We start from the raw sequence: 24,653 nt of genomic DNA, 5'->3' as shown, positions 1-24,653 counted from the left end.
TTTAACACTTTTTCTATGTTATTGAATCATAGAAACGCGTAGTTGAAGCGAAAAATGAAGCAAAAATGTTTAAATGAATGTTGCATTAATAAGAAGCCGAGTCAAGTTCGAAAGAAAGTTTGATAGAACAAGCTCGAGTTCGACTCGTTTAACTCATTTATGTTAAGCATGCTTAAACTCGAGCTCAAGCTGACTCGAGCTCAAGCTGACTCGCCTCATTATGAAGCTCTACATTTTAGAGATGTAAGGTAAAAAAGTAAATAGACCAAAGAAAAATGAGTTTATAATTGTAACAAAAGTAAGCGAGCCAACTTGTTATCAACTCATAAGAACCTTGGCAACGCACAAGGGCAGAGGGAGACGGGGCTCGCCTAGGCCATGGCCCACTCCAACGAATTGAAAAAATTGAAAATTTTTTGTTGCGTTCATGTATTGTTTGAATTTTGGTTCATTTTAACCCTACCTGGATCCAACCCACAAAACTCAACCCCTTTCGTTGCAGTTCGTTGAATCATTTGACCCGCCCCTAAAAAAATCCTGGCTATGTTCCTAGCAACAAAAAGTTTGGTTATGGTAATTGATCCAGCTGCAAAAAGACTAAATATTTAAAAACAATTGTTAAAAACACCATAAACTATCGCTACACTATAAACCGTGGTTAATGTTTCGATTATATGATGCTTTAATGAAAAATTTAAAATTATTTTTGTTTCTTTTTTCTTGTTTTAACTTTCTTTGAAAAAAAGAATTTACAAACGTTGCAGTTTTCACCGTAGTTTTGGATCTTAGATCTGAGCCACGGGCCCTCCTCATATTTATGGCGTTAAAAGAAAAGAAGGCGAAATTTGGAGCTTTGGGATCTTGTGCCTCCGGAAGCGTTCCCAATCACGGGGACATTTTGGTCAATTCACAAGACTCATTCATGCACCACTTGCCTTTGACAACTATGAGGCAAAAGTCACGCCAAAAGCATGTGACACCGTGCAACTGGTTCACATGTTCAATGCCTATCTAATTTTGCACCTTTTTCCTCATCGCCTTTCTTTTTTTTTTTTTGCTTTTCCCGTTTTTAAAGAATCTGTCATGTGCTTTAGCAAAAAGAATGCATAAACGTTAAGATGTTTTTAAAAATAGCACACCTTTGTCATAAAGAATATATTTTTCTAATGCCAAGCACGCCTTTATAAAGAACTTTTTTCCTTTAAAATCCCGCTATTTAACCACGAGTTCTTTTTGGGAGAATCTTTAAAAAGCCAAGAAGGTGATCTTATCTCAATATAGAGTAAAACTTTTTTTTTTTTTTAACTTTAAAGGCATCGAATTGTTTTGTCACAACAATGATGTTTTAATATTTTGTTATAAATAAAGTAACAGGGTCAAATCGTTTGGGTAGTTTGAGTTTAGTTTAATCACGACTGTTCGATGCATATTAATATGCTATAAAAAGCTTTGAATAGAAAATCCATAAATTTTACAAATATTTCTTAAAAAATTTTCAAATATTTTGTATTTTATAAAAAGAAAAAAAACAGTAAGCTCTGAACAGAAAATCCATAAATTCTACAAATATTTCTTAAAAATTTTTCAAAAATTTTGTATTTTATAAAAAGAAAAAATCAGTACTTCTAGCTTAATTTATTTAATTCAGAGTTCACTGTAAAAAAATGTCGTTTTTGCCCACACAGTCCAATAAGATTTTCATATTTACATATCAGTTGATCACAAACTTTTGCATATTCATATATACAGTCCGGTGGTGCCTCTCAACCAAATATGCCTAGCAACTCACTACTTAAGGGCTAGAAAAAAAAAAAAGCAAATATATAAACTACTTTGAAAGATGCCAAAATATACAAAAACTTACGTTGAAGACGGACACTAATACATAAACAGTGCATGCACATAAATTAATGAAAATGTACGTCAAGGATGCCCAGCTTACATGTGGCGCCTCTGCAACTGCAACTGCAAGACAACCCATTAAATGGTGAACATATTGCATGCACCTACCCCATTGACTCTTACGAGAGATGGAATAAAAAATTTTACGGGCCCTTTTTTCTTTTAATGGGATGGGTTCAAAAAATTTAAATGATTCTCTTTTAGTTATTTTTTGCCTGAGGAAGGGTCGAAGTTGCGCCCCTTCCTCTCATGCTCTAGGTTTAAAGTTGTTTTGGGACTTAGAATGAACAAGTATTTAATACCCAACTTTTAGGAAATTTTTTTTTTAATTTTGCTGCCATGAATAATTATAAAGTATTTGTTATTTTATATGCAAATTGAAGTATAGTAGAAGTGTCAACCCCCCCTCGACCTACTGGTCCGTGAGCCAACCTCTCATAGAATACTTCTTTGTTATTAGTGAATTTGCCAATTTGTAATGCATTTAGATGCAAATTACAGCTGGATCTAGACTGTTTGAAATCCATTATACGGCGTTCATCTTGGATGGGTCATTATAAGTATAATAAAAAAATATTTATGCATCAATTATGTGTATGCAAAAGACACGCAACAGTATGTAAAAAAAAATAAAAATCGAATTTTAAAAAGTACGATTAACTATTAAACTGATGCATTAATAGAACAAGACAAAACGCCTAAATCGTTCAAAGCACGTGGACAGTACTGAAAGGTGTAAACGAATGATCAGAAACTAGAAAGAAGACTGATACAATCTAAACTGTATAAATTTTATATATAAACAAGCATAGTGTGTATGGTACAATTATTGTCCATGATATTTTGGTTAAGGAGATGAGTCGTTGGCCCTCTGCAGTACTTATTTACAACATTTAACAGACATTTGTAGGAATTTCAATTTAGATAATGGAAATATATGGATACTCTAGAAACTGTCTGTGTAATGATTCGCAAATTTATTGATAAAATTTTGGCAATAACAGAAATGTTTATATCAGCATATATAAGCTATTAATGAACAATAATATTTTTCGTTTATAATCTTCGATCGTCACAATAATATTTTTAATTCAACTGTTCGCCACAAATGATTAGGAAAAGAAAAATAAATTAAAGAGATGTCACTCTTTTTCTTTGTTTCTGTATACTACTGGCTCGATGAAATGAATGGCATAATATTAATTTAACAAAATTTGCAACATCGTCAGCCCCTCTTAGAGGCGTAGTATAGCTGGTCGAACCAGTTAACATGTAAACAACATGCCGGTGCTAATCCCCTGAATGCTAAACATGAGTTGAGGTACAACCACCCAGGTCCTGAAGCAAGCCCTGAACCCCAAGGAAGGAGGAAGGCTTTGACTTCTAGAATATATATATATATATATATATATATATATATATATATGTATATATATATATATCAGGTAGAAACTTTGGCTAATAACATATTCAACTATATTTACACATCCTAACAAGTAGAAGGTTAACAACCCACTGCTTAGAAAAAGACCGGAACGGCTCTGTACATACATTTACATCACCATTCAAACCCTTGTCACCTCATATGTCGCTCAATTCAAGCACACCCTTATCATGATGCCCAACTTTTCAATTTAATGTAAGAACCTGGTCAATGAGTATTAAACACGTTTTGGGTGTCACATGTCATGGATGGTTAGGCTGTTCTACGACCATGTGCGAGTGCCGTGCTCAAATCCCTTTGAAGCGTCAACTAAGAAAGTGACGTGATGATCATCTTCTTTTTCACTACTCACCTGTAAAGCTAGCAAGCTTAATCAATGGAGAATTATTAAGGACACGTTGATCATGACTCCACATGTTTGTAATCTTTTTAAGGGTTAGCTAGCGTTAGGTAGTAAGTCCCCTTTGATATTTCCATGCTGAAGGTAATTTTTATTGATAGAATATATATGGTAATTAACTCATAGAATAGCAAAAATGCAACGAGGTTTGAAGGTTTTTATTTATTATTATTATTTTTTTACCGTGTCACTTCATAGGGAATAAGAAAATGTGAAATGGGTATCTAAGTAAATGATCACACTCTTATGAGTATGTTTTTAGAGACTTAATTTTGAAAGGAAAAGGATTTATGATCCCCTTGGCTGGGAAATTAGGTGAATTGAATTTAACTTCACTTTGAATTGATTGATGCCTTCAAGATGTGCATCGGTAGCCTCTTGTTTACAGTACAAAAAGTTGGTCCGCATGGGTTCCAAGCATAGACTAGTCGTCTGCCAACTCCTACTCGATCCCACTGTACCAACTGTCCTTAGGGATTTCTTGGTTGACCAGGCATCTCTTGCTGGCAAAAAAGAAAAAAAAGGAAGCGGAAAGAAATTTGTCGATTTTAGCATAAGAAAGAAAGAAAGGCAACAGTTTCTAAAATAAATGTATCTAGAAGCGCTACATTGATAGCTTCCTTCCTTGCCGTCCATATCAACATAATTGAGACTACTAGTCCCTCTTATGGAGGACGTTTGATTACATTGTGGAAGAGAATATCTTTTCCCTTAGCAAAAATTCCCCTGTTCAAACATGTTGGAGGATGTGACATCCTCTCAAACCCATGTTCAAAAGCCGCCTCCTATTAATCGTACCAACCAAAAATGTCCTGCACCGTGGTAAAGAACCCGCCTCATAAATGGCATTGCATCGACAGATGTGATGGAACAATGAGCTTTGTGTCAAATCGCCATACTTATATGACCAATTTTTTTAGTGCAACAATGTTTAGTTGAGTAAACCCGTACTGATCAATTTAGCTCCATGAGAAAGTAAGCCGATTTAGCTCCCAAAATTCCAGCTTCTTGAATTATTAATATCCAAGGCATATTTTTATTATGATATGTAGATGCCGACACTAGAACGGATGAGCGGAAGTATTTTAGAGCACCTAAATCCTTCATGTGAAGTTTAAGAGAGATGAAAGACTTGAACTTTTTGATGGCATCCTCTTAATTGCTTGCAATCAACAAATCGTCAACATACATCAGGACGGCAAGAAATATGAAACTACGCTGGTATGTAAATATGGAACGATCGGCCTTCGATTGAACAAACCTATATTCTTTCATAGAGTTGTTAGTTTGTGAAACCAATGTCTAGGTGACTGCTTCGGGCCATAGAGAGACTTGAGGAAACTTGCAAACTTGATTCTCTTGGTATACTTAGAAGGGATTTTCATGCATGCAAACTTGATTCTCCGCCTGTTTGGTATACTTAGAAGGGATTTTCATGCACACTTCTTCGTCTAAGCCATCATGCAAATAGGCATGGCTGACATTCATTTGACATAGAATCCAATCTTTGTTAGAGGGAACCTCAAGAAAAAATGCAAACATTCACTATTTTAGCCAAAAAATGCAAATGTTTCATTATAATCAAGTCCCTTCTATTGAGAATAAGCTTTGGTGACCAGCTTGGCTTTGTATAGTTGGATGGACCCATTAGGCCCATGTTTGATCTAGTAGACGTATTTGCATCCAATTGGTTTAATTCCGTTGAGCAATATAATCAATCGTCATTATTATCCTACAGAGCATGGACTGTAGAATCCATAGCATCCCACCATTCTCTGTGTTGAACCGCCTCATCAAAGCATTCAAGTTCAGTTTTTAACACAAGGTAAGCCAAAAAAAAATAAAACGTAAGGATGAATTGAAACGTTGAAAAGAAATATACTAAACTTTCTATTGTGGGATTCATTGCAGACAAAAAAAATAAAAGGTGGGCATTTGTGGATATGGATATGAGACTTGTATTAAAATAATATGATGAATCAGTAAGTTTTTTAACATTGTTGAACATAAAAGCTCAATACACTAAACTAGCTCTTAGGGGATCCATTGTTGACAAAAGAGAAAAAAAAAACAAGCTTTTGTGGATGTATGGGACTTGTATTAAAATAATATGGTGAATCAGCCATGGTCAATCAATATGTGGCCGACTACATTAGAATATTGTCAAGATTTTTTTTTTCTAATTGATAAAATGGTAAAGAAATAATGATAATGTCAAGACCAATATCATCTTGTGACACTTTTGAGTGCTGAGACAATATAATTGATATCTATTAAACATGTAAGCATATTGATAAACAAAAAGTGAGAGGATCATGAATATAAAGTATGACAAATATGAAGATTTGATACCAACAATGATGATTTTGATTGGAGGCTCGTCAGGATAGTAATTTCTTTCAAGTCCTTCATTTAGCAAGCCATGATTGAATATTTTGGTTGTGGGTTTTTCTCATGTATATACAACCCATTTTTGGATATGAACTTGATGTTTACGAATTGATATATATATATATATATATATATATATATATATATCAATTCTCTGTAATGGATTGTTATACAATGCATAGATGCACCACTCTAACTATGCACTAACTATGCAGGTAATGATATACTGCCGCAGAAGACAGGTGCTGCTAGATGCCAATTATGTGAGCAAACTGCTTGCATCTATGATACGCCTCCACTGCATTGTGCATTATGGTTTGTGTGAATTGTGTGGGTCGTTTCTTGAGAAATGGAGCCGTCACAGGTCAAGTTGCTCTTAATAATATTGCTAGGAATGCCAGATACCATTAGTAGAAATTTTCTACAATCAATTGGAAGAAGATTTCCATCTATAACTCCATAACCTTCCCTTGGATGGGGTTTACATTAGCAATTCACAAATATATATATATATATATATATATATATATATATATATATATATATATATATATATATATATATATATATATATATATATAAGTGTTATAGAATACTATTTTTGACATAATCCCATATGAACAACTTGGAAACTAAATGCTGAAAGCAAAATGAATTTTGTAACATGGGGAAGAGTAAGAGGAAGAGGTTTCATATAATCAATGATAATCACTAAGCAAAACATGTAACAATATGATAAATATAAAGGAATTTTTGTAACTATGGAAAGGGCAAATAATCAGCCACTTTAGACGATCAAGGACACTTTTTTTTATCATATCCTGGACCACCCATAGTTATGTAACGGCCGTATTGATTATGATATGGCCAATCCATGACATCATAACATTTGGAATTTGTCATGGTGACCTTAAGCCCATTGGGTGCATTATATAAATTCATATTTTCATCAAATAAGCGCATGTTACTGATGTAGGCAGCCCTCCCTATCCCTTCTCGAGCAAAATAGCCACTGCCCATTTGGGTGGTTGTGTGCCTTCTAGATCTCCATTCGTTTACGATCTCTCCTCCCCATTCAACGCCAGTAGCTGAGGGGAATTTATCAGGGTAATTATTGCTTGGCCAATAACCGATAAGGTTGTTGTCGAAAAAAAGCTCCCAATTTCCATCATCGTTCTGTTCACCATGCAAATGCATTAGAGATCAACAATATACAATGTTTCACTCTCATCTATGGCTAAGTTATCCTTTTTGCATTTGTTGTTTGTTTCGATCATTTTTAATTTGCATCCTTAGATTTCTAGTTGTGATGATTTAAACTTTGAATTTCATACAAAGTTTACTGAAACAAAAAAGCCAAATTATCAGAACTACTGAAACAAAAAAGCCAAATGATCAAAACCATGTCATAGTCTTACATTTATAAAGCTTAGAGTTATGGACCCATTGTGAGGATAATAGCAGATTAGACGATGACAGCCTGTTCTTGTTGTGATTTTGATAATCCAAAAACACTTTAATCTAAAATGCATGAATCTATCTTGATTCATAAAGTATGTCATTTAAAGAAAATATTACTTTTAAGGCTTTACTGACAAACTTGATGGGCAAAATTAAGGTATATTCCTACGTCAGGCCATAGATATTCAAATGAACATAAACACCAACATTGCATAACCATGCACAAATAGGAACAAATTTCTTTCTTAATATAGGCTCCGAGAGGAGCGTTTGTGTACCTTTTTCATAGTGATTTCTATTTCGCGTTGTTCCCCTGCATAACTTGAGGTTGGTGTGATTTGATTACCAAAAGGGATATCATTGTTATGTACCACAAATTGCAAATTGTTGTCGTCAGGCATCTTGATGTCGCTGCCATAAAGCGATGTTTTGTAATCATCATTCTGTTGAATCAAAGAAATGCAACAATTGTTAACATTCTCATCTTGTATGTCCTAAGAATTATGGCATATTGCCTAGTCAAGATGGCCAGCTAGCTACCAGAGTTGCTAAACAAGAATAAGAACTTTTTAGAAGACCATTTTTTGCTTCATATAGAACCAGTGACAATCTATTAAAGACAGATATTTAACAATGATTTTACATGAGACACATGTAAACAATGTAAAAATTTTCCATTCACCCAGCCTTATGGGAGTGCATCAAATGAATTAGAGATGAAGTCAATAGTGGTGAGAGCTAATTTGTAAGGCAGCAATTTAGAAGGAGGTCAAATGATTATTATATCATGTTAATGAAAATTACCACGAGCACATATTTGTTGAGTTACTATGCCACCGTCACTACACCAGCATGACAAACATAGCCATAAATGTGTTCCTTTCATGCATATGGTATGGAATAATAAGGGTATGCGCTAGATCCTAGTTCTAAAAAGTAGTTGATGTTCATCTCCATGAATGTTTGCAAAAAGTGGATGACACATGCTAAATGGTCCCTTTTAGTTGATGACATTCACCTTAAATCTCCACCTCATCATTCATATAACATTTTCTAAACAATGACTAACTGGACGTTGTTTTAACTAACCTCAAAGGTTTTTTAGAGGCTGCAAAATGGTCCCTTTTATGTGGACTATATTTCACGATAATGGTTCCCTCTTGTTACTTAATGAAGTGCAACTTACCTTCCAACCAACTCTTGAAAGATAGTGTCTTGTAGTAATGTCAATTCCCACCTTAGTTGAAATTATTAACAATAAAGTAATAACATGCAACCTTGCATTTAAAGATGACAAATTTTCAACTATTGGACCTCTTTAGCACCCTATAGTTAGTAAAATTTCACAGAAATAGATTATAACAATGTAATCATTGTATCAAAAGCTTCTCTTTAAATGGGTTTCTATACTGCAGACAAGAAACAAAACAGACATTTTCAGTCCTGAACTTAAGGTTATATTTTACATATATTGGTAACACTAATACCTTTGTACATAGCACATGGTTGTATTCACAAAGAGAGAGAAAGAGATTACTTAAGCAATAAACTTCAGAAGAGGGACATCTCCCTCTTCTTTCTATTTTATAACAATATTCCTAGCAGTAGTGGGATAGGTAGAAAATTACCGTAGTGAAGTAAAAAAACCTTGTCTCGAAATCTCCAAAAACAGCAGGATTCACCTTCACCATTAATAATATAAAGGAGCTAATCAATATAAGATAAGAAAAAAAAAAAATGAAAGCATTCCAGCAATTTGTCTCTTTATGGATGTTGCATACCATCCAACCAGCTTCTAGTGTCATAAGTTTCTTAAGAAGACCATAGCGTCGTGAAAGCCACACTTGTGATAGGCTCATCTCAGTAGAGTGCTGAACAACAGGCTGCCAAACATTAAGAGTTCCCTCTGCTCCATAATATTTTCCCTTTTTCACCTCAACTATTGCATGCTGCGATCCATGTGCACATCAACCATACATTAGAAAAGAAAAATTGCTCAAGCTGCACCCCTGCTACAAATATAAGGTGAGCAAAGAGGTGCAGCTAAACTGCTCAAACTATAAGTTGAGTTACTGCAAAGAAGAAGAAAAAGCTTGGTGGAAAGGGTGCACTTAAAGGGTAGGCATTAGACCTCATGTTCCCCTTCATCTGACTTGCGAAAACATGTTGGCCCTATAGTTCTGGATCTGAGAAGAAACCTGGCACGTGATCTTGCAAAATCTTCAAGAGCACTGAGATTAAGCGGTCCTGCCTTGGTAGCCTTGAGAAATGGAACGCTTCCTGGTGGGCAGCTCCTTCCTTTTGGGTCAATCTTTCCCAACTTGTCACTAGCCGGTTCATGGGATTTATTTTTTGCTGATATTGTTCCTTGCGGGAGGATTTTTTCTGTCAACTGAAGCTACATCCGATAAATATATACATATCCTTTCAGTAATTTTTGCTTCACACATGATTTGTGACCTTAGATGTTTCCAAGGGTCCTTTTCATAAATCACTCTTGGCTTACATGATTCAATATATAGGGTACAAGAGAGAGAGTGAGTTTCTAGAAAAGGTGTAGGTAAAGCTAAAATATGCTTAGGTTTACATATATAAAAAATATGCATGTAGTTGAATTGCGGTACAACGTGAACTTGGTTCCTTTCTTTAAGAACAAGTCTTGATTTGGTGACAAAAACTGAAATAGAAGAGAGAATGTTTGTAACGCAAAAAAAGGAAGGAGGAAAATGAAATCTTTAGAAATTAGGTCAATAAAAACTTGGTTCAAAAAGCTACCAAAAATTTTTTAATCACTGAAATGAAACAAGGAAGGAAACCATACTTGCATATTTCTTCTAACGAGAGGGTCTCGCATGGCAGGCTGACCGTAAAAATCCACGCAGTCAATGATGTCTCCATTATCCAACTAAAAGATCAGCAGATGCTATTAGAACTACAGAAGGTATTGCAAGAATGGAGCCGTAGCACTTCTTAAGCTAAAAACATATGTGTGTGTGTGTGTGTGTGCATGTGTCCATCTGTATAGAAATATTTTCTTCCCATTTGGATTTCGATAAAACTATAGTGTTTTCTCATAGGAAAATTTTATTACACCACTCTTGACGATGTCCCACTTTTTATATGCAATGGTAGCTTAGATATATGACCACATTTTTCAATGGCTGTTGAAACGATGCATGTACTTTTGACATGAGGGAGTGAGCACGTCGATCTGAGAAATTTATGCATGTGCTGACATGAGCGTATGCTTCAAAATTGGACAGCTTGTGGTCCAAATATAACAACAAAAGTCTTGCTCTCAAACAAGATGCATTACTTAGAATGTGTGATTTGCATCAAAAGGTTACATTTTACGAACCGGCGTTGTTTAATGCATATATAAAGGTTCTTGTACAAATTAGGTATGTGTGACTTCATGATCCTTTTACGCACTTTTCAATGTTTTCATTGCGAGATTTTGTATCAATATTTTAGGTGGTGCCCGAAGACATGGTGTTTTTGCCGACATGAATGATCAACTCATATCATCCTATTTTAAAATTTTCTAAGTCTAAAGAATAACAAGTAATTTTTCCAAGGGGGTCATTCGTACCAGAACCGGCTAATTATGCATCGCAATCATAACCCTAGGTACTCGCCAAATGGGAAAAAAGTTTTGAACATTATTAAACATAAAGTCTCATAGTAAACAAGTTTTGTGGATATCGGTATAACTTATATTATATTAATAAGGTGGAACATAATTGGGCCTCGTGTTACTCATGATCATTAAGCCAATCAGAGGTGTCAATGGATCAGACTTGAATTCAATATACTCTTATTTTGGATGTTCACATATTTGGATTCAAATTAAATTTCAAATATGAATGAAAAAAAGTTAAATCTGAAGCCGAAATCTGATTTCACATTTGGAACCTATCCAATCTAATTTTCAAATTCACATCAGCTTAATTCTATACTGAATCTAACCTAGCTTCAAAATGTATGGGCATTAAATATAAGATTTTTATTCAAAGCTAAATCCAATCCGATCCAAATGGATATTTATGTATATCAGGATCTGAATCTGATTTTTTATTCGGATATATTTTTTTTTTCCATATCCAACTTGTTGAGAACGGTTTAGTCAGATATCTGATCCAAATCTGATATTGGGATCCCTAAGCCAGTACAATCTATATTAACAGAACATGCAACCTCATTGATAACAAAAAAACAGAGGATCAAATGGAAATAAAGTAATCTGTATATCTATAGCATTGCGTGAATCCTGAGTGTTAAGCCAATACAATCTATGTCGAGCGAATATGCAACTACATTGGCAACAAAAAAGGAGAGAGGATTAAGAGATAATGAAAGACAAATAAAAAATGTACACCAACCATGATGGTTTCGATTGGATGCTCGTTAGGATAATATTTTCTCTTGAGTCCTTCAGTACCTCGGAAGCCATGATTGAAGAAGACAACGATACAGACAAGAAGAGATGCAATCTGAAATATGACACTCATTTCTGGTGTTTCAGGCCTGGTAGAACAATTGAAGATTTAGGCTCTTTCGGTCTCTAAGGTGAGGGAGTTGGCAATTTATACTAAATATTTTAAGCAAAAAATGTTAATTTCTCAGTAAACAAATTTGGGGGAAAAAAATCAATATAAATCTTTTTTCTTTGATGGTAATGAGAACTTGCCTTGTTTGGTGAATCCAAATTTTATCATTTTCACTCATCTATATATGAAAATAATGGATGCTATCCTTTTTTTAATTTGCTTCACAAATCTTAATGAATAATATCGCTCCAAGCTATAGCACTGGCATTTGTCAACCCACCACAACGCAAACCCTTATGGAAAAATAATCCAAAATCAGATTTAAGCACTAATTATACTTAAGAAGGAAACATTTGGAAAGTTCTTTGTACATATGCAAGAAAAACAAAAGGAAGGTCGATAAAATTCAAGTCGCTCCAGGAAGTAGGAACAATGCCCTTTTACTTTCCGTGGTCCCTATCATGGATTGTGCTTGAAGTCCCTAACTATATAACCAGTCAATCTGTACATACCCCCACAAACAAAGAACATGTACTAAAAAAAAGTTTATCTGTTCAACATTAAAACTACATTGATGTTATCTTCAACATCTCAAAGACAATAAAAGCAAAAATAAAAAACGGAATCAAGTAAATCTATATGGAAATGAAAAATTATTAATTTGGTAAAATCTATAATCATATTTGCTTTCCAAAAAAATGAAACACTTTAGTTCTGTTTCTGGTTCACAAACGAAAATACACGTTATCCTATAAATGCTTTATAAATTTTCCTCTTTATTTAATTTGAATTTGAAATATATATATATAATTTATAGATTTTTCTGGTTGGACAATGAACAGGGAAATCCTTTGGCCTCTAACAGAAGAACACTGAATGCATTTGGTGGTGTGTTTAAGCACATGGCCTGATTCACTTCTTCCGGTGGCCCTAATTAGATGGTCGGGGACGTCTTCGAAGATAATTTGTCTCATAATCAAAAGGTCGGGGACGTCTTCGAAGATAATTTGTCTCATAATCAAAAGGTCGGGGACGTCTTCGAAGATAATTTGTCTCATAATCAAAAGGTCGAGACGTCTTCGAAGATAATTTGTCTCATAATCAAAAGGTCGGGGACGTCTTCATGAAGGAAAGGAATATTTTTTATTTGATTATGAGACAAATTATCTTCGAAGTTTGAGACGTAATGCCTTTATGGATATCCTGATTAGGCATTCAAACGTGCGACCAATCTCCGGTTCAAATGATTGGAGCATTTACAAGCTTCGTAATTGAATAATGACATATGCGTTGTGATTAACACATGTTTATAATTTTCTTAGAAGCTAGTAAATTCTTGGAGGCGTTTTTTTTAATTAAAATAACGAACGATAATTGAAAGCAAAACTACCAAAAGATTCAAGTATCACTTAAACGAATTTAGCGTGTCGTATTGTATGTCCTTATGTCACTCGTTTATATGTCTTTTCATAATACATAAAAAAATGTGACAAATTAGTTCACACTTTTAATATGTTAAAAGGAAAACAAGAACAAAAATGTGATGGACATTTTTTTTATTTAATATTAGTTAGCACTTTTTTTTCTCTCAACCATCCATCAGTTTTATATAGACGGTCTTGATTTTTTTTATTTAACATTAGCTAGCACTTTTTTTTTTTCTCAACCATCCATCAGTTTTATATAGACGGTCTTGATTAGGTGGTTGGGTGACTCTAGATAGCTGGAGTCATGGTTCACTCACTCCCTAAAACTACATAGAAATATTGAAAGACAAAACGATAGAATCCTTGTTCATTTACACTAAAATTCCTTAACCAAATAAAAAAAACAACAGATAATTACCTAAAAAAATTATCCTCCAAAAAGTTACAATATTATCAAATCTAATTGTCGAAAGGATATAAGCAAAACCTTTATAATTAAATGAAACATAATTCTACAGAAATGCGGAAAACCTTCCAAGAGAAATAGCAACCCAATCTAATACATATCTTACAATTCAATATGCTAATATTCAAGTTCAATCTCCAGACTCAGATAACAATTTGAAACAAAAAAAAAAAAAACTTGGATCCAAGATTATTTGATGATGCGCTGCTTAAGCCACGCGTCATTTCCTTTAGGTCGAATAAACTGGCCCTCGGGTCGTTTGACCAAATAATCCAAACCATTAATTTGTCACTGGAGTTGCCGTCTCCCAGGTGAAACAAATCAAATGGATCTAAAAAAAGATGCCATAAAAAATTTGGATCCATCAATGAGAAATCAGTGCGGTTTACCTTTTCCTTCCATTTTCAAATAGATATGGGGCTCCGATAGGTTTGGAAATGTTTTGGGCTTAATGGATCTTGGTAAGGGGGCGGGTTTGCCTGGCTAGCTGGTTCATGTTCATGTGGTTTCAGTCAGCTTTGTAAGGCCGATTGCATGAATCCTCGTAGAAGAACAGGAGCCAATGTTCCTAAAGATGTAATTTGATTTGATTCGAATCCAATATACTTTTAATCCCATCTGCTTTTTGGATGTTCATGCATTCAGATTTGAATTTGGATTTAGGTAGGAATGAAGAAAGTCATATCCAAATCCAAACCTGAAATCAGATTTTGTTATTCAAATCAGATTTTTAAATTCACATTCGAATCCAAATTTTAAATCAAATCCAACCAATTCTCAAATATATAAGGGGTTGTTAGGCGACAATAACACATTGTTACTGTCTTGTGAATTTGATCCTAAAAATGTAAAGCATATTCATGAAACCCTTGTTACAAATTATTACATGTATTAGCACATTAACAGTGTGTTACTATTATCAAATAGCTCCTAAAAGGCATCAGTCATTCAAGACGAATTGTGATCTGAATCTGAATCTAAATCTGATTAAAAAGTTATGTATATCTGAATCTGAATCCAACTATATGTCACTTTTAAAATCCAAAACCTTTTTTTAATCAAACATTAAATATTTTTCCATATCTTTTTTTTTTTCTCACAATAGTTCGGTCGAATATACAAATGGGATGATATTGACATTCCTCATCAAGGAAGACATATATTCAAATGGACCATTGCTGTTTTGGACATGCGGATCCCTCCGTTTCATGAACTGAGTTGCACTGCTACTACTGATTCGGTGAATCAAACCGATTAATTGATTCAGTGAAGGAGCGAAAAATATTTGAAATACCATCTACGGAAGAATGAATAAATAATATGTAAAATCATTAAAAGTAAAAAATTATCAAAATACTAAAAAAACAAAAATTAAAAGAGACCTTGTTTATTTGAATTGACAGGTTCTTTGGAATTGGTCAAAAAGAGTGACTGGTAGCTACCCGACTGTTAGGAACAACACAATAAACACTCCTCTTTCATAGCTAACTCCCACTTAACCGAATCTGTAACCTGCATTGCTTCATCAAAACACTCGGGTTCTCCAGCATCAGTTAACAACAAGTAATGTAAGTAAGGAGAATACCTTCGATTTGGTTTTGGTCTTCTACTTGGTCTCCTTAATGGAGGTTGGGATGTGCTTGCTTCTTGTTCCATCTGACTGTTTCCATCTTGACTCTTAATTGCAACATCATCTTCAGAGACATCTTGAAGTTCTACAATGTCTTCACCTGTGTCATGATGTTCATTCTTCTCAGACATAAGACTATCCTTGTCTTTGTACAGAGCCATCTCATTAAACACTACATCATTATGTCTAATAATCTTCTTCGCTTTATCATCACAAAAGCGATACCCAAACTCATCATTTCCATAACCAATGAAATAACATTTCCTGGACTTAGGATCTAATTTATCCATTTTATCTGAGTCTATATGTATGTAAGAAACACAACCGAAGACTCTTAAGTGTGCAAGATTTACCTCCTTGCCGGTCCAGGCTTCTTCAGGTATTCCATAGTCCAAAGGAACAGAAGGCCCACGATTTATCAAGTATGCAGCTGTACTGATTGCATCCGCCCAAAACATTTTTGGTAAGCTTGAATGCAGTCTCATGCTTCTTGCTCTTTCACAAAGGGTTCTGTTCATTCTTTCAGTAACCTCATTCTGTCGTGGCTTTTTAGGGACCGTTCTTTGTGTTCGAATCCCATGATCTGCACAAAAATTTTTAAACTCTTTGCTGTCATACTCACCTCCATTATCTGACCGCAGACATTTAATCTTCTTTCCGGTCTGATTTTCTACTTCTGTTTTCCACCTTTTGAAAACAGTAAACACGTCAGATTTATGTTTGAGAAAGTAAACCCATACCTTCCTTGTACAATCATCAATGAATGTGACATAGTATAGGGATCCTCCAAGAGAACGAACTGGAGCTGGTCCCCAAACATCAGTATGCACCAACTCTAGCTTTTCCTTCTTTGGAGGCCGTCCAACTTTGGAGAAAGTGACCATTTTCTGTTTTTCGAAAACACAGTCTTCACATAGCCCAATGTCTACAGATTTCAAGTCATGCAACTTGTTATTTGTTGTCATGATCTTCATTCCCTTCTCACTCATATGCCCAAGCCTGTAATGCTACAACAATGATTTATTCTCACATTTCGCCACAGCCACTGTGTCTTTCACATCTGCAGTCATGTACAAAGTGCCAAGTTTGTGACCTCGTGGTATAACCATAGCACCTTTGGTTATCTTCTAAGATCCGCCAACAAAGGTAGTAACATAGCCTTCGTCGTCTAATTGTCCGACCGAGATGAGTTTCCTCTTCAACCTTGGGACATGTCTGACATCTTTTAACTTCCATACATGCCCATTCTGCATTTTAATGTGAACCTCACCTTTCCCTACAATATCCAGAGGTTCATCATCTGCAAGGTATACTCTACCAAATTTTCCTGCAACATAGTTATGCATACTTTCATTAGAATACGTTGAATGGAAAGATGCGCCAGAGTCTAAAATCCAAGACTCTATAGAGCTGTGTACACTCAAGGCAAGTGCATCAGCTATATCTTCTGTTGCTGCATTTGCTGAATCATCTTCACGATTTGGGTTCTTCTTCTTCAACAACCTGCAATCTCTTTTCCGGTGTCCTGGCTTACCACAGTTCCAACAGCCATCACTTCGAGGTTTGGATTGACTCATTCCCTTAGGTTTGGACCTTCCAAGCTCTTGGTAGCGTTGATTAGTTCTGTCCCTATTTTGAACATTTAGGGCAGAACCGAAGGGCTCTCCTGCCTCTCTTCTGCGAATGTCCTCACTAAGTATTAAATCTCGAACACCACTGAACTTCAATTTGCTTGACCCCGATGAACTACTCACGGTGGTCACAGTGGCACTCCAATTCTCCGATAGAGATGACAGTAAAATTAAGGCTTGAACCTCATCATCAAACTTAATATCGACAGAACATAATTGAGAAGTAATAACATTGAACTCATTTATGTGATCCGTAACAGAGGCACCTTCAGCCATTTTCAAATTAAATAATCGACGCATCAGATATACCTTATTCGAAGCATAGGGTTTTTCGTACATATCTGTTAGCGTCTTCATCAGACTTGCTGTCGTCTTCTCGTTAACAATGTTGAAGGCGACGTTTCTGGCCAACGTCAACCGGATGACTCTAAGGGCTTGTCTATCCAGCAACTGCCAATCTGCATCAGCCATTGTTGCAGGTTTCGCTCCCATGAGTGGTTCATGCAGTTTCTTCTGATACAAGTAGTCATCGATCTGCACCTTCCAGAATCTGAAGTCTTTACCATCGAACTTCTCGATTCTGACCTTTCTTTCTTCCAGCACCATTGTTCCTACCTCGAACGAACCTGGCTCTGATACCAGTTGTTAGGAACAACACAATAAACACTCCTCTCGCACTCTCAAGAAGGGGTTAGAAGCAACAAGGAAGAAGACAACGATTTACGTGGTTCGGAGCAATAATCTCCTACGTCCACGGTCGCACAGATCTCTTGTATTCTCTCTCTTAGAAGAACACACACACAGACACTCTCAGCAGCGGCCATCCTCAAAACATAAAGATTAGGGCAAACCCGCATTCGTACAAAATGACCCATATGCCCTTACATGAAGAAAAAATTTTCCGCGATATTGCAATATGGATCAACTTCCATACACCAACACCGACCACTTGGGTAAGAGGTAAAAACAGATATCTTAAATTCATGTTAAAAAGTGTTATGAAGAAATATGGACCTTCTAATGTGTTTATAAACATTAGTTTAATATAAAACATATTTTACTTCAAGTTATTTTTATAAAAAAGTTGATCAATATACTACCAAATTTTTTATGTTGTACGAACATTTCACTTTTTGGATATTGAAAAAAAAATATTTAAATAAGAAAACAGTGAACTTAATATATGTTTATCATCAAATCACCCTTTAAAACATATCTATCAGATTAGATATTAAAATATCATTTTAATAATTAATTTCAAATATATATATATATATTGAAACACTAGGTCCCTAAGAGCGTAGTAGCTACGTTCCATTCGTTCGAAAAACACATAGGGCATTGGGGTGCTGGGGAGGGCGTTGCGTTCCCTCCACGGCACTGGCAACACCGGTTAGGGTGCCGCCGTTTGTTCTGGGCAGCCGGTGAGGCCTCAGCAGACGTCGCCGGTGCCACAAAGGGGAGGCAACGTCCCTCTCCTGCGTTGCTTCGTGGAGCATCATTTTTTTTCTATGCAGTTGCAGCGGACACTCAACAAATGAGCGCAGCCGCTGCGAGTTCTTTATATATATATATATATATATTGGTTGAGGATCAGAAGGACAGCTCCCATATTAATGTGTGGAGATGATGTAATGTGACTCAGTAAAGCTACTAAAAATGTGAAAGCTTTTCTGGAGAGCAAAAAACTAGCAGAGGGCTAAAGGTAAGCAGCAAGTAATCAAGTGATCCTCTTCAACGTACTTGAGCAGAAAGTAACTGCCCTCGCTAGTATATTACACTGGAAGAGCTCACCACTGAGCCTGTTGATAGCGGGAGACGACTTTGAAATCATAGAAAAGAGCGTACGTGTAAGGCAATCCAAAGAGCTTTTGCAGAAACAGGAGTTGTAGAGTGTTGAACGTTACTTCCTGTAACAATCGAAGAAGATCGCCCAAAATCAAGGAATCAGAGATCGCCCTAATCAAGAGGATGAGTTGTTAGACGTTGCAGATTGAGAAATCACAACGAATTAGGAATGATGATCTTGTATGAGCAGAAATCAGGGATAGGATCGCTTCTCTATTCTTATCCAATTGCCCCTATATATACCTTGTAAATGGTTCATAGAAATACAATGAGAAATACGGTTTCTTTCCTCTCACCATCGTTCCTATTCCTCTTTCTTTAACATGGTATCAGAGCTACGTTAGATCGTGAGGAATAGAAGAAAAATAGAAGGATCTGCCGCCTACCTTCTTGCTGCCGCTCGCCGTTCTTCTTCATCCGTCGGACCTGACTCTTTCTCTGTTGGTCATGGATGATCCTGCTCACAAGCAGCAGAGGCTGTCTTGATCCACTCTGTTTTTTTGGGGAAAACCCAGCTTTTGTCGGAGGAATAAAAGAGATCTGCTTTATCCCTCTCCTGCATCGTCCTCCTAGCTTCCCACCTGTTCCAGCATCGCCCGCTCTCTACTTTGAGCGCCTGTTCATTAAGCAAGCCCCTGCATCGCCCGCTCGAGCAAGCTGCTGCATCGCTAGCTCGAGCTGCTCCCGCTCGAAACGCCCCCTCGAGCTGCTCCCTGCTCCCGCTTCCGCTCCTCGCTCGAGCATCGTCCTCTCGAGCAAGCTTTTGCATCGTCCGCTCGAGCCACTCCCGCACGAAGCGCCCGCTCGAGCGACTCTTCCTGCATCGCCAGCGAGCGCTCTCTGCTGCATCATCCGCTCGACCCGCTCCCGCACGAAGCGCCCGCTCGAGCGTCTCCTCCTGTTCCAGCAAGCGCTCTCTGCTGCATCGCCACTGCTGTCGCGAACGAGCGGCTCAAGCGCCTTCTTCGTTTTTTTTTTTACTACTCCGGTGGTGGGCGTGCAAACAGAACACCGACTCTGCACCCCTGTTTTCGCCTTGTGCCTTCCTTAAGACAAAATCTGGGCACAACTTACAACGAAAACTCCGGTCGTTGTCAGATTTGGGGCGTTTTTCTCTTGCCGTGTCCTCTGGAGACCTGTGAAGGGATCTTCTTACAAGCATTCGGTTAATTATTTTTGTGCCACATCATGGCAGATTTTCATGGAACTTCAGGTAATTCTATGTCATCAACCACTCAAGAAGATAGTCCATTCTTTCTTCATCATTCAGACAATCCTGGTACGTGTCTTGTATCCCAACAGCTCACTGGAGATAATTATGAAACGTGGATAAGAGCCATGACCATGGCCCTTTTAGCCAAAAATAAGATGGGTTTTGTTGATGGTTCTATTCCGAAACCCACGGGTCTCCACTCTCTCATTGTTTCTTGGGAGAGATCCAACAACATGGTACTTTCTTGGCTGCTGAATTCTCTTCACAAGTCACTGACTTCAACAGTCGTTTATGCCACAAACGCTGCAGACGTTTGGCATGAATTAAAGACTAGATTCACCCGGTCAAATGCTCCACGTCTTTATCAAATCCAACAACAGATTATTAACTGCAAGCAGGGACAATCTTCCATTAGTACGTATTACACTCAAATCAAGGGCCGTTGGGATGAGTATGATTCGCTTGTCACTCTTCCCACTTGTGAATGTGGAGCCATGAGGAAAGCACATGACATTCAAGAACATGACAGATTAATTCAGTTCTTGATGGGGCTGAATGAGAGCTATGGAGCGATTCGTAGCCAGATCTTACTCATGGATCCTATCCCCAACACGTCCAAAGCTTACGCCCTGCTGGTTCAAGAGGAATGCCAACGTGATCTCCATGTTCCCCTACAATCTGACAACATTTCAGCAGCTATTGTGAAGAAACAGAATCATGACAACAACCGCTTTAAGAGTCGAACCAGACCTCAATGTGAACACTGTGGGCGACTTGGGCATATTAAGGCTCGCTGCTACCTCCTTCACGGTTTTCCCAAGAAGAGCACTTCTAATGGCCAACGACAACAGCCTCAAGCAAACCTTCATTCTACCAATGATGCATTGTCAATTCCTCCATCCACAAAGTCTCAAGAGCAGTCGCCTCCCCTCACACCAGAACTATATCATCAGTTTATGGAATTCATAAATTCCAAAACACCCAAAGTCAACCTGGCAGGTATGTTAGAGTCACCCATTGTTTGCTTAGCTTCCTCTCAAGTATGGATAATTGATACCGGAGCTACACACCATATTACTAATTGTTTGTCTAACCTCATTTCCCCTTCTTTAGCTCAATCTAATCCTGTTAAGCTCCCTAATGGTTCCACCACTCCAGTTACCCATGTTGGTCAGTTGTATTTAAATTCTTCTATTACATTACATCATGTCTTATATGTTCCCACCTTTTCTTGTAACCTTTTATCTGTGTCCAAGTTGGTTGCTCAAAACAATTGTCAAGTTATTTTTTATACTCATTCTTGTACCATTCAGGACCGACGCTCGATGAAGACGATTGGGAAGGGTAGAATGCAGAATGGCTTGTATATCCTTAAGGATGAAGAACCACGCGCCGCCGCTGCCTCACCAAACCAATCTGTTCTATGGCATGTTAGACTCGGTCACCCTTCATTTGCTCCCTTAAAGTCCTTGTTTAGTTTCATTGATTCCTCTCATGTTAATGAGCATTGCTCCATATGTTATCTTGCCAAACAAACTCGTTTACCTTTTTCTAATAGTTCAATATCCACCACTAGCATATTTCAATTGATTCATTGTGATATTTGGGGAGGTTACAATACACCTTCACTATCTGGCGCTCATTATTTCCTCACTGTTGTGGATGATTTCTCACGTTGCACATGGGTTTTTCTCATGCGTTATAAATCTGAGGCATTCTTTTATATTCAAAAATTTATCAATTTAGTAGAAAATCAATTTCAAACCTCCATTAAAAAAATCCGAAGTGATAATGGAGCTGAATTTTTTTCTGCAAATATGGAAAATTTTTTACATCATAAAGGCATCGAGCGTCAACATTCTTGTGTCGCCACTCCTCAACAAAATAGAGTGGTTGAACGCAAACACAAAGATATTTTAAATATTGCTCGTGCCCTTCGTTTTCAAGCATGCTTGCCTATAAAATTTTGGGGGGAATGTGTTTTAACTGCTGCTTATTTACTCAATCGTTTGCCTACTCATCCTTTACAAGAAAAAACCCCCTATGAAGTTCTTTATGGACAAACTCCCAAATATAATCACATTCGTGTTTTTGGTTGCCTGTGTTATGCATATAACATTGGCAAAGCTCATAAATTTGACTCACGATCACGTAAGTGTGTCTTTGTCGGATACCCTTATGGTCAACATGCCTATAAACTCTACGATCTTGACACCAATGAAATTTTCACTAGTCAAGATGTTAAGTTTATAGAAAATACATTTCCTTTTCAAAACCACCAAGTCCAAGATAGTGAAGTTGTTATACCTCTACCATCTCAAGAATCACTTGATTATGTACCACAACCTTCCCCAACCAGCCCACCACAACCTCCTCCACCTCAATCACCTACACACTCACCACCGGCACCACCATCAAATCACCATCAACCTAACATCGTTGATACTGTTACCCCCCACATTGATTCCTCTGACACTCAATTGCGGCGATCAACTAGACGGCGCGTTCCACCTTCACACTTTAAGGAATATCAATGTAATTCCATCACCCAGCCTACATCTTCTGCATCGACGTCGGCACATATGCAACCTAAAGGAACAAGGTACCCCCTTTGTCACTACCTTCATTTAGACAAGTTTTCTCCTACTTATCAAGCTTTCCTTACATCTATCCTCAATCACCATGAGCCGTCCACTTTCCAAGAGGCAATGCAACATCAAGAATGGAGAGACGCTATGGCAGCTGAAATTCGGGCACTAGAAGCCAACTCAACTTGGGATATTGTTTCTCTCCCACCAGGCAAACACCCTATTGGCTGCCGATGGGTCTATAAAATCAAGTATCATGCCAATGGTACTATTGAACGTTATAAGGCTCGACTCGTTGCTAAAGGGTATACTCAAACCGAAGGCATTGATTACACAGAGACATTTTCTCCAGTTGCTAAAATCACCACTATTCGATGTCTTTTATCAGTTGCAGCCATCAAAGGTTGGAGTCTTTCTCAAATTGATGTCAACAATGCCTTCCTCCATGGTGATCTACATGAAGAAGTCTACATGACACTGCCTCCCGGGTTTACCCGACAGGGGGAGAACAAGGTGTGTCGGCTAAACAAATCTTTATATGGTCTCAAACAGTCATCTCGCAACTGGTTTTTTAAACTATCAGAGACTCTCAAACACCTTGGCTTCTCTCAATCTAAGGCTGATTATTCCTTGTTCTTCAATATCAATAAACAAGACAGTATTTTCATCATTGTGTATGTTGATGATATAATCATTGCGGGAGACAATCGTGATGCCATTAAGAAACTGAAAGTCATCCTCAATAACAAATTTCAATTGAAGGATTTGGGAGATTTAAAATATTTCTTGGGTATTGAAGTAGCCCGATCCAAGAAAAGGATTTTTTTATCCCAAAAAAAGTACACACTGGATATCTTACATGAAGCAGGATATAGTGGTGCCAAACCTAGTGAAACGCCTATGGAGCAACATTTAAAGTTGGATGATGAAAAAGGGCAACTATTACAAGATCCCACCTTTTTCAGGAAAATAATTGGTCATTTGGTCTATCTAACCATTACACGACCTGATATTATGCACAGTGTTCACATGTTGAGTCAGTTCATGTCGCAACCAAGAACAACGCACTTAGAGGCAGCTTTCAGAATCCTTCGCTACATCAAATCTACAGCAAGTTATGGGGTCTTCTTATCATCTCATAGTGACATGATAGTCAAAGCCTTTTGTGATTCAGATTGGGCATCTTGCCCAATGACAAGGAGATCCACTTCAGGTTTTTGCATTTTTATTGGAGAAAGTCCAATATCTTGGAAAGTTAAGAAACAAACAACTGTTTCAAGGTCTTCAGCAGAAGCCGAATATAGAGCAATGGCTTTGACTTCTTGTGAGATGACTTGGATAAAGTACATTCTTAATGATTTTGGAATTATTCTTCATCAACCAATGGAACTACATTGTGACAATCAAGCAGCAATACACATATCTGCAAATCCGGTGTTTCACGAAAGAACGAAACATATTGAAATCGACTGCCATGTCATTCGAGAGAAGATCCAAAGAAAGGAAATTTGTACTAAGCAAATTGACACTGAAAATCAAACTGCAGACATTTTTACTAAGGCATTGGGAAAAGATTCGTTTGTAAAATTCAGATGCAAGTTGGGTCTCATCGATCCTGGAGCACCAACTTGAGGGGGAGTGTTGAACGTTACTTCCTGTAACAATCGAAGAAGATCGCCCAAAATCAAGGAATCAGAGATTG

General features: G+C 37.0%; 1 protein-coding gene across 1 annotated transcript; it reads left to right on the top strand.

The window, feature by feature from the left end:
• Nucleotides 1–20,488: 20,488 nt before the first annotated feature.
• Nucleotides 20,489–21,711, top strand: LOC116267043 (uncharacterized). The gene is made up of 3 exons (XM_031648591.1): nt 20,489–21,362; nt 21,477–21,533; nt 21,677–21,711. The coding sequence occupies exons 1-3, from the start codon at nt 20,489–20,491 to the stop codon at nt 21,709–21,711; spliced, it is 966 nt and encodes a 321-aa protein (XP_031504451.1).
• Nucleotides 21,712–24,653: the final 2,942 nt, after the last annotated feature.

This window comes from Nymphaea colorata, chromosome 13 (assembly GCF_008831285.2).
Source record: "Nymphaea colorata isolate Beijing-Zhang1983 chromosome 13, ASM883128v2, whole genome shotgun sequence".
Classification (NCBI taxonomy): domain Eukaryota; kingdom Viridiplantae; phylum Streptophyta; class Magnoliopsida; order Nymphaeales; family Nymphaeaceae; genus Nymphaea; species Nymphaea colorata.
This window is presented reverse-complemented; position numbering and strand designations above follow the sequence as displayed.

What these genes read in the sequence shown, in the direction of transcription:
- LOC116267043 (XM_031648591.1), top strand. Translation starts at nt 20,489, where the DNA reads ATGACCATGGCCCTTTTAGCCAAAAATAAGATGGGTTTTGTTGATGGT. An exon ending in ACCCAAAGTCAACCTGGCAG is followed by an intron (nt 21,363 to 21,476) that starts GTATGTTAGAGT and finishes CCCCTTCTTTAG; the next exon opens with CTCAATCTAATCCTGTTAAG. An exon ending in CACTCCAGTTACCCATGTTG is followed by an intron (nt 21,534 to 21,676) that starts GTCAGTTGTATT and finishes TGTACCATTCAG; the next exon opens with GACCGACGCTCGATGAAGAC.